The sequence below is a fragment of the Perna viridis genome, chromosome 7 (assembly GCF_037379345.1).
Source record: "Perna viridis isolate PV_CMFRI_1.1 ecotype Kerala chromosome 7, ASM3737934v1, whole genome shotgun sequence".
NCBI classification, from domain to species: Eukaryota; Metazoa; Mollusca; class Bivalvia; order Mytilida; family Mytilidae; genus Perna; species Perna viridis.
In genome coordinates this window covers 15701819-15713752 of record NC_142451.1, presented here as the reverse complement: position 1 = coordinate 15713752, position 11934 = coordinate 15701819, and the positions used below count along the sequence as shown (strand labels likewise).

Below are 11934 nucleotides of genomic sequence, written 5' to 3'. Positions count from 1 at the left end.
AGCTATAAAGTCAGCCTCATAAGAGTGAAGGAATAGGTCAGCAAGTAAAGGAGCACAATTTGTTCCCATTGGAAAGCCGACCGTTTGTTGAAAAACACGTCCACCACACTGGACAAATATGTTGTCGATTAAAAATTACCATCTTTTTTGGAAAAACAACGATGTATAATTTTTAAGTCAGGATAAGTGGAATAGAAGTATACAGTGTTGAAAAATCATAGGTTTTAATGCTATTATATTCTAATAATATTCTTGAAATATATACCACGCATACTCATCGACTTAATATTAATGGGTCCAAGGAATGTATTACTCTGTATTTATCATGAACAAATAAAGTTTTTGTCATTACTATCAATCGGAATGAACTCAACTGGTAAGTTATAATCACTGCTAACGGAAATATACTATGCATGGTCAGGTCTGGCTTTCATAAAAAAATCACAGAAAACAGTTTTTTTTTAATTCTTGTTTTTTTAAAGATTCAATTAATACAACCTCATTGTTCAACATTTTAGTCGAGGATGGATTTGAGGAAATATTAATTTGGCCAAGTACTAAAAAGTGAAAAAAAAAAAAATAGAATAATGTTAGACGGGGATCTATCCTTGGGCAAAACGAAGCAGGAAACGCAAAACATGAATGGTGAATATTTCCTGCTTTTCGCAAGGAAACCACCATTTTGCTCATATATGATGAAAGGGGAGAGCAGGAGCAGTAATGACATACATTTATAAAGAGGTCATTTATCAAATTTGTCAAACTAAAATACCAGCTTTGAAGCGGAAGCCAAACTTGAAGGATTATATAAATGTCAACTTGCGTTCGCTTTGATGGTGTCAGTTGCAGCAGATGAAAAATGTCTCATTATTATGTGAAATTCATTGAGTCCGAAGTAATTTCTTTATTACCTGCGTCATCAAATATGAAAGCATGTTAAGTAGGTACTCGACACTGTTCGTCCGTCAGTCTGTCAAGCTTAACGAGTAAGTTTTTTCTATTCTGTAACTCAAAAAGTATGGAACCAATATTATTTAAACTTTGCACAGTGTTTATGTACTTTTTGAAAATTTGCAATCTTTGTTATGAACAAATTTTATCATTTTATCCATTTTGCGTCTCTTTTTGTCATAATCTTTAACAAACAAATATTACATCAATATTATCAAGATCGTGCAGTGATCATTAGAGAAATTTGATAAAAAAGTTTTATGAACTTTTTATTGTTGAACTTTGCCATTTCTCAACACCATACTAAGCATTTAAATTTTGTACACGCTTAAGGTATCTTGTTTGTACTCACACCCTTGACGAAGAACATTTAAGGGACAAGGCTTGCAAATAACTATTTTGTTATGTGAAAAATGTAAAATTATGCGATTTTGGAGACTAACGACCCATTTATAAACTATTTTACTTGTTTGTGATTAAGGTGACTTTGTAATGGTTTCAATCGACATTATCCAAGATAAAGATGTCATAGAACGTGCCTACACGGATCCTGAAGGTGAGGTAATGAAGTACTGTTACGTGAAATATGACGGGTTATACCGGTTTACATGTTTTCAGCAATGGAACATTTCAACAGTAAAACAAAAATGAAGCTCTGTTTTTCTACCATAAGTTTGATAAGATCTTAATTATTTATTTTTTTTACGGAAGAGGAATTCAAGGATTATTTGAATATTATGGAGCTGACATTCAGAGAAAAAATTTCGAATTGGAAGGTGCTTACAAATCAAATATTGATCCCAATATTCCCGGAGCTTGGCATGTTTGGTTTCGTTCCCTCTGTCAGCAGACCGTTAACATAGGTATATGTTACAAGTTTTAACAATTTGTACAATAGTTAAAATCGTACACCGACTTATAAGACTATTGATAAATGCAATATCGCTTTGAGGCTGTTTATTTTGTTTTCAAAACTCTATTTCTATAATGAAATAGATTTATTTATTTATCGTCCAATCTCCAAACATCTGAAAAAGTAATGATTTTCGAAAAATCTACTACATTATTGCGGTGAAGTAATCTGAAACTCACTATTAACGATATAGTCTCTCAGGTTCTTAGTAGTTTTTCATTTTTTTTATGAACTAGTATAGCTATTATGATATGTGCGATGTGTATCAGTGAAAGTCGGTCATATAGAATTAAATATTTCACTTATTTGCACAGAAATTAGCCATTCGCATGGGTTAGGTTTGTCTAATGTAAAGCGGAAACTCGTTTTTTCATCATCACAGATTTTGTTATCTAGGTAGTTTTACCTATATGTGTTTAATAAGAATTCCCTCTATACAGAAAAAAAAACTAGTAAAACGTTTTAGGTAAACTTGTACATAAGATAAAAGACTTTTCATAAAGTTGTTTCCCGAGCTCTCTATATCTATTCAAGATCCCTAATGTTACCATAAATTAATGTAGAACCAATTTACTTTATTCTGCAGTACCATATACACTGCATATTGTATTAATGGTGCATTGTGAAATAATATTTTCAGATAAGCACGGCCTGACAGTGGAATTCGAAAAATGTAAGAACGTAATGCTGGCAGAGAAAGGATGTCGTTCTTACAAATACAATGACGAACAGCTTCAAATCTTATTCGAAAAATCTGGTCTTCAGGTTGTGAAGATGTGGAAAAATGGACATATTGCTGTAGTGTTGCTTAAGAAACAGTCATGATTTTAATGTCAAATATAGTTTCAATCTAAATTAAACTGTCAAAACTCTATATAAGTAGATTAAACTGGTAAATCTTGTATTTAAAACCAGAAACTAATATACGCTACCCTTTTGGAAAAAAATATGCATTCGCTATATTATTTAACGAAACAAGAAGAACAAATAGAGACCCTTCAGCTTACTGCCACAGAGATCAATGTCTTTCAAGGGCAATAAGTCTAAAAATGCCATTTCTGCCCTTAAAGGGCATTAACTCACTGAAGAAGTTGTCGTTATAAAACTTCGACCTGAATGGAGACTTGTATAGTGCCTTTAAGCTATAGAGGGACAATTACCTTTAATATTACTGTCTTTTGTAGTTTTTGAAATATAATTTGAAATATAAAAAGTTCATCCCATCTTCAATTGATAACTATGATGTCCATTTTGTAATACTGAACTTTAATAAAAGAAGCAAAATATATTAATTTTGAATAATTTTGACTACATGTTTTGTGGGAATAATTTCAACGAACATTAAGTAGCTTCATCAACAAAACTTAGATCGCAAAGATTCTTTGAGTTTGATTTCATAATGTCACAAAATAAAACGTTTTGCTGATTTATCTTACCTTAGGTGATTCCTTATATTTTTGGTCATTGTGGTTATATTATTACAATCGAGGTAGTTAAACTAGTTTACAAATATTTGTCAAATATATTTATAACAGGTGGTGCATATTGTCAATATGTATAAAATTGTACAAAGTTTGAATAAAATCCGTTCTATACAGCATGGGTTTCAGATTACACATAGTAGGTACTGTCCATGTCAAAAGTGACGAAAAATTGTTCAGCTCAATTACGTAAACAAATGTACGAAAAAAAGTGCGTTAAAATTTTTAAAATTTTATAAGTTGAGAAACATCAACCCAAATGTGTAAAACACTTAAACTTGGAGAATATTAGCAAGCAACCATTTGATTTTGATTTTTTTTTTTTTTTTTTTTGGGGGGGGGGGGTTGCGAGGATCAAATTTCCTATCCTGCTTTTTATTTTGAGAAAATTGAGGTCATGAATTTTTTTTGACAATACACATACAATTTATTCGGACAAAAGATACCGCCTTTTTATCTTTTCATATGGCCTGTCTAGGCTTTTTATTTCTTTAGAATAAAGGACAAGGTACAATAATTTGATAAGTAGATTAGAAAGTGAAATAGCTAAACCGACGATGCCCATATTAAGATGGGGTTTTACAAGTAAGAAATTTTGACAGTTTAAGGGCATAAAAATTTAAGATATTTTTGAACCCGTTTTCATAACCTATTTTGCAAATTTTAGCATTTTGTTGCACGGTTTCTTTGGTAACCATATTCATTATAGGTATATTGATAAGATCTTTTAATCACCCGGTATATGACAGATTAAAGGTTCAGCGATTACAAATGTAGTCTTAATGAAGTTTAAACACTAACGTTTTAGTCTTTTTCATTTTTTTCAACTACAAAAATAGACAAATTAACCTGTTTGTTCGACTTGAAAAACAAAACAATATTTAATATATTTTCTATGACAGTTATTCAGAAAGAGTAACCAAGGGAACCAAGGTTCTAGAGGAAATCAAACGAATGTAATCCAGGGACAAAGATCAGACACGGGAAACAGACAAACAGAACAAAGAAAATAAAGAAAAACTAAAATAATACATACAAAGTAATAAAAGTAAATAAGCAACTCGGACTCCACTAAAAACTGGGAGCATGGACCAGGTGGACCGGTAGGGTGAGCGCCCTGTGCTATTTTAGAAACACACGCCGAGCTGCTCATACAATGTATGACACCTTGAAAAAAAATGAACTATTAACGTTTTGATTCATCCTAAAACTGATTCAAACCTTAGTACATATATGCCATTTCAAACGAATCATTTTTTAGAAATACAATTTTTAAAATTAATGTTTTTAACAAGAGGAATGGAAGAAAAACTGCTCGGACGTCGCCCAGTATAAAAAGGTCCGAACCTGACAGCAGATCGGACACTGTTGTCTTGTAAGTATGTAGTGTCCCCAGACGGGAATCTCAGCACACGTATGGAAAGTGCCCCGACCAATTCAACTAAAAGTATCCAATCACACGTTCAGTCTGCAGACCATCTATTCCAGTACAAAAATTCTGACTATTTTAAAATTATCAAACCATGTTCCATCACTTTAAACGATATACTTGACTACAACGATGACGAACCACATTGTACCATTTCAAAATGTGGTATTAAAAATTGTAAAACATGCAACATTCTTATAACCGACCCTTACTTCTCCAGTTCCCTTACAAACAAAACCTTCCATACAAGAAGTCAAGATGACTTAAGTTGCAAATCAACAAACTTAATATATGGATTAGAATGCAACTTATGTGGTTTAATATATGTCGGAGAAACGCAAGAATGATTAAATAAAAGAATGTGCGGTCATCGTTCGGGAATTAACACCACCAAATTCCCGACAGTTTATCAACACTTTAATCAACAAGATCATTCAATCCTCTCCATGAAAGTGTGTATTTTAGAAAAAAATTACCATCCTACGAACAGTCCCGTTCTAAGTAAAAACTATCGTAGGGAAAGAGAGGAGTACTGGATACGCAGACTAGGTACTGCAATACCTTACGGATGCAATGACAACATCAAAAGTATAGGAAACCTTTCAAATCAATATCACAATAGCATAAATGTGATGAATTTATTTGACAAAAATCCAAGACGGGAAAGGAGTCATGGCCATCGTCACTATACGTCACCTAAGTTACATGATGTCTCCATAGATGGTCTCCTTCCTTTCATACAAAAACCTCTTGGACTTCATCACATTAGAACCAAACTTTATTCTATACCTCTCACACTACTACACTCCCTTTACAAAACAAGTCTTGACACTCCTGTTTCTGACCCCACCTCATCATTATACAGACTTGTTGCCATCATTTTGGATATTGGTTTCCACAGAATCTGTAAACCAGTTTGTGTGAAAAGTCAAGACGAAGAAAAACGATCATTTCTTCCACTACCGTTAGTCAACAGAGGTATAGATGCAATTAATTTGGCTAACATCCTCCATCACAAAAACGTTACCAACAAAATTTCCCCTTATTTCAAAGACAAATCCATACCAATTATTTCATATTCCTATACTTCACCCATTGCATCCAAAATTTTCAGTTATAAAAGGCTATTGCAGAACCTGGAGATTGAGGACTTCAAGGCTAAACCACCTGACTGTTCTTGCAAAACCTCTCCATTCAAATATGGTCCTTCTGGTCACGTCGCTACGGGAGATTTAACCATTATCGAAAACGAATCTCTACGTAATATCCTTTCTAAAGGTCCCAAGTATCGTGAACCACGTTCCATAAATTGGAATTATAACTTTAAAGTTCTTATGGATGCCGTCGAGGACTATGCAAGAAAATGGATAAAACGAGAACAAGAAGAATTGATTCTCTGTCAGAGTGGTTAAAGGCTTTGACGTCTTTAATTTTGAAACGAATGAAAGTTTTAAGTAGGTCAATAAGTGCCAAGGCTACATCAGTTTTCAAAGACCCCGATGTAGCAAAAACATTGTCTACTATACATGACAAATATGTTGTCGCACCAGCAGACAAAGCCCAAAACAACATTGATTTTGTCTGCAAAACATTTTACATTCAATGTTTATTATCAGAGGTAGACGTAGAAAATAATAGCAGTGATAAGGCCTATACTGCTACCACTCTCTCCAAAGAAGAGATTGTGGAAAACAATAAATCTGTGCAATCCTCTTTTGGTCTCTCTACCAAGGACGATGATTGTGATTTACCGTCTATGTACTGGATTCCTAAACTCCACAAGAATCCATACAAACAACGTTTCATAACTGGGTCTGTAAAATGTACAACCAAACCTCTTTCAAAGCGTTTAACTTCTATACTCACAACTGTCAAAGAGGGTCTGCAGTCCTACCACAACCCTTGTTACTCCCGTAGTGGTATCAATTCAATGTGGATCCTGAAAAATTTGAAAGATCTTTTGGAGACAATCAGTTCAAGACTATTATCTGAATATAATAGCATTTAAACCTATGATTTTTCAAAACTATATAATTGTATTCCCCATACTCAGTTAAAATCCCGAATTTAAAACATTTACATGGTTCTTTTTCCAAAAAAGATGGTACACCTAGATACAAATATATAGTTCTTGGTAGAGATTCCACATACTTAGTAAGAAATAATTCCCAATCAACTTCCAAATAAACATAGAAAGATGTTTACAAAATGCTGGAATTTTTAATCGACAACATATTTGTTCAGTGTGTTGGACGCGTTTTTCAACAAACGGTCGGCATTCCAATGGGAACAAATTGTGCTCCTTTACTTGCTGACCTATTCCTTCACTCTTATGAGGCTGACTTTATAGCTGATCTGACCAGAAAGAAAGAATATCGTTTGGCTAGATCCTTCAATCTCAATTTCCACTATATAGATGACGTATAATCTTTAAACAATCCTAATTTCGGGGATTGATACATCGCATCTACCCAAAAGAACTTGAGATAAAGGATACTACAGACACTGTGAAGTCAGCCTCATATCTTGACCTACACTTAGAAATCGATGGTAAAGGAAAGCTATTGACCAAACTTTACGACAAACGTAATGACTTTTCATTCAAAATTGTCAACTTTCTTTTAATCTGTGCAACATCCCTTTGGCACCTGCGTATGGAGTGTTCATATCACAACTCATACGTTATGCCAGAGCTTGCCAAAACTACGCAGACTTTTTGTATCGTGCTAGAACTCTAACAAATAGGCTTCTGGAAAAGGGTTATGTTGCTACAAGTTTGAAGGCATCACTACAGAAGTTTTATGGTCGTTACATGAACACGTAGATCGTTATGGTGTATCCATCTGCACCGTGAAAACTGATTTATTCAACAGGTCATAGTTTTCCTTTCCTCGTTTGTCTACCCTGGTCTTGACTTTTTATGAGAACTCGGCGGGTGTTTCTAGAAAAGCAGAGGACGCTTACCCTACCGGTGCACTTGGGCCATGCTCCCAGTTTTTAGTTTTTCTTCTTTTAAATATAATATGCAAATTGAAGATAAATTCATATGAAGAATAGGAGAACTGTGGCAAAAGTATGTGTGCGTGAACTCAAACCTAAATGTATTCGAGTCAGGGATTTTGGATAGTTTGACTGATGTGTCAAATTATAAGCAATTTGAATAGACCCTTTTCACTAGCACAACTAGCATAATCAAGTCCGTGGGCAGTTGACATATGTTTGCATGACCAATCTTGCAAAAGGTAAAAAATTCAGACATTACAAATTATAGTATTCAGGATGTTTAAACAGTAACGTGCCAACGTTGACTTTTAGACTTCCTTTATTTGACAACAAACAACTACAACTAAAGACAAATTGACTTGTTTGTTCGACTTGTATAGTGCCTTTAAGGTATTGAGGAACACTAACCTTCATTATTCCTGTCTTTCGAAGTTTTTGAAATAATATATGGAATAAAAAAGTCCACCCGATGTTCAATTGATGACTACGTTGTCAATTCTGTTTTCAACACACTGGTACACTGGAATGTTGGTACACTTCCACTTCTAATACTCATGTTCTATAGATGTTATTCCAAATTGGGAAATCCGGAATTGTTTCGTAATTATATAGCCCTACTGGAAAATTGGTACCAAAATAAGCATATTCATATAGGAAAACTTTTGTCTGAAACGTTATTGGCCTTCCAAGATGATCTTAATCGACGCAAGTTTTCCTTTTGTGGAGAGTAAGAGCATCTCTAGGCTTTATTGATGAGTTTTTGCAAAATAGCGTGTATTCTGATTTAAGGGGGTACCTAACATCTTCTCTTAATTGATGTGGCTCGTTTATAATTCTTTCAAAATAATTCAGTTTTTTTACTTTGATAAAAGATGCAAAATATATAAATTTCAGGAAAAATTAACCACATGAATCATGGGAATAATTTCAATGAACATATAGTAGCTTCATCACCTTTCACTAACAGACGCTTTGAGTGTGATATCAAAATGTGACAATGTAAAAAAAACAAAGAACCACAAAAAAACAATACAAATAAAAAAAAGAAGAAAAAACAAACAAACAAACGATTTGCTGAAGTTATTTCCCTTAGGTTCTTCTTTATATTTTTTTTGTCATTTTACTATCTTATATACTCTTCCCCTACAATCGAGACAGTTAAACTATTTTACAAATATTTGTCATTTGTATTAAGAAAAGGTGGTGCATATTATCAATATGTATACAAGCGTACAAAGTTTGAATAAAATCCTTTCGATACAGCTTGGGCTTCAGACTAAACATAGAAGGTACCGTTCATGCCAAAAGAATATGGAGTTTTATATGGATTGGTACTGATAGAATTTACCATAGCTGTACATCGTAAGTACTCGATAGAATGGTTTTATAGTTAGTGCCAAAATACTCTATTTCTCAAATTCTAATGCCTTGCAGCTGAATCTGTGATAGTGATTTGTTGGAAACATTTTTTAAAGTTTATAATTTACTGTAATGTTCAAGCATTGTGAAAATTTGCAAAAAATGTGATACCTCCACTCAACGAATGGGTGGTATATTGAGGTTTTTTGCATTACATTATTAAATATTGCAGGATGTTTACTGATATTATTGTCGACAAATGTATATTATTCTTACGGTTTATGGCTTGTATGATAATTCTTATTTCCATCAGTTTGACAAAAATTTTATTATTTTTCCCAACTTAATTTCGAGATAGTGTTTTATACATCATATGGATTCTGTAAGGAACTTTCACTATTTCGCAAAATTTTAAAAATTGGATACGCTTTTGAAATCAGATTTTTCCTTAGAATATTCAAGGACAAAATGTTCTATTGAAAACATAATTTTAAAAGCCAAAATTGTTTTTGCCTCGTTGCGCTTGGTACATTATAAAGCACACGTAGCCTACATGTTAAAATGGGAAAAAACAATATTGGGAAATCCTCTACGGGATTCTCGAAATGGAATTTCCATATAGCTTTCACCTTCTAAAAAGTTTGACATTGTCATCGTATGTCTAAAAATTGGGCTGATTGGGCTATAGAAATTTATAATTTAATGAGACGTACAAATTTAAATGGGACATTCGCCCCTAAATTTGCAAAGTATGGTTTGCCTTTACTTCTTGATCTATAGCATTTTGCTTAGAATATTCATATTAAACATTATATCCTGTTTCAAGTATTTCCTCTCTTAAAGAACGGATCATACAGTGTACAGTCTACTCTTACAGGCGTAGCTGCATTGGAACACTGTAAGCACGTGCTTAAAAAATGCTCACCTGGAACGAAGGTTCTATTGAAAGAGTAATCAAGGTTATAGCGGTAATGAAAATAATGTAATACAGGGACAAAGACCAGACATGGAAAACAGACATACACAACAAAGAACATATGCCATCACTTCGCTTCCATCGTCCGCGAACTTTTCACATTTTACACATTTACATGAAAACCCCTCGACTAATTTTATTAAACTTTGCAGAAATTATGTATAAAACTGTCTTTAGAAAAGGCGGTCCACTATTGGATATGCTACAATACAACTGGCATTAAATTTCTGTTGTGTCAATTGCAATAAGTAAAATATATTATTCTTAGTATATTCTAACAGGTTTAGATTATATTAACCTATTTTTTTTAAATGGCTGAAAAAACATGCAATATTTAGCAGCTTCCGTTTATATACCGTTTCCTTAAGTTATCAAAAAAGCGAGACTATTTTTGAAAATTTTTGAGGATGATGTCGATAGGTCAGCAGACAAATTACAGTTGGACACTAGAATTACATTTCTATGGAAGCTGATTATCGATATCGCGCAATTTTTATTTAATTTGTTGTAACAAATTGTTAAGTTGTTAAAACAAATCACTATAGTAAATTGTTTTAACAAGTTAATAAATTGTTATAAAAAGTTAGTAAATCGTTATAACGATTTAAATAAAATTGCGCGATATTCCAGTCAGCCTTCGTGCATTTCTGAGTCAAATATTCTGCTTGCCGATGACTGTATCACAACTACAATTGGAGTCTGGAGATTGGAACTTGAGAAATATCGAAACCGTACTTAAGTTTGTATAATGCATGGTTCTGTGGTATTCGTTTTTTTCGACGTAGTCAGTATAGCTTCGCTTTTTACCCTTTGACCTTAAGGACGCTCTTCTATGGAAACGCAAGTCACCTGACCGCAGTTCCTTTTCCCGATTGGCCAAATACTGATAACTTAGTGGCGTTTGAAAAATCTGTATCGAAAATTTTGAATTGCGTTCGAAAAAACTTTATCGGAACCTTAAAAATTATTTATTTCTTGAAAGAAATGGAGAAACTTAGAAGTAAAAAAGAACAAAATTTTACTGCGTCGGCTATCTTTTTTTAAGATAGTACTTGTTTTCATTTGTGCGTGTGATTATTTTCCATTTTTTGTACCGTAGTATTGTTTTCGTACTCCTACTTGCATCAGGGCGTACCGTTCAATACTTGTATACTTCTCTCGGAACGTTTTTGTCAAATAACGATTTATGCAGGTTTACAACCCCCCCCCAAAAAAAAAGAATGTGTAAATTCTTTCTTCTTTCCTCCCTTCGCTCCCGAATATGCCAATTTGTCATGACTTATTAGAAAATTACTTTATCTGTATTTTCTGTGTATTCGTACCCATTTTACTTCACATGATTTTTGTACATCATTAAACACTTTTTTGAATGCTTAACTCATCGTGAAACGTTGGTGAAATTTTACCAATATATAATATTATAATGTATTTAACAGAAGTTAAAGTTTCCCCTTTAAAACGGCCGACTCCACTTAATACGATACTGAACATTCTATAGGAAAAGCTGTTCAGTCAAAAGTATGGGAAAAAGTGTGATGTGAAATTTCACTCAAAATGTTTATTCCGCACTCAAAATTTTTAATTATAAACTAATATTTTAATTTGCTTAAATAATACATATTTATAGAATATCATTTGCATAAGTATTTCGGTGTTTTCTTTGCTACAAGATTGAAGTCAACACTACAGTTGTTTTATGGTTGTTATGATGAACTCATGGATTGTTAAGATGTATCCTTTTGCACCATGAAAACTGAATTGTTCAAAGTGTCATAGTTTTCCTTTCCTATTTCTTATACCACGGAGTTAATTTTTATAAGGA

The 11934-nt window shown here is 33.1% G+C and overlaps 1 protein-coding gene across 1 annotated transcript in view; it reads left to right on the top strand.

Annotated features, from left to right (window-relative positions):
- Positions 1–1443: 1443 nt before the first annotated feature.
- The window catches only part of LOC148611514 (uncharacterized), a 31748-nt gene continuing 21257 nt past the window's right edge, over positions 1444–11934 (top strand). The window contains exon 1 of the mRNA XM_088595252.1: positions 1444–1512. Coding sequence (XP_088451378.1) covers positions 1444–1512 — 69 coding nt within the window. The remainder of the gene's footprint in view (positions 1513–11934) is intronic.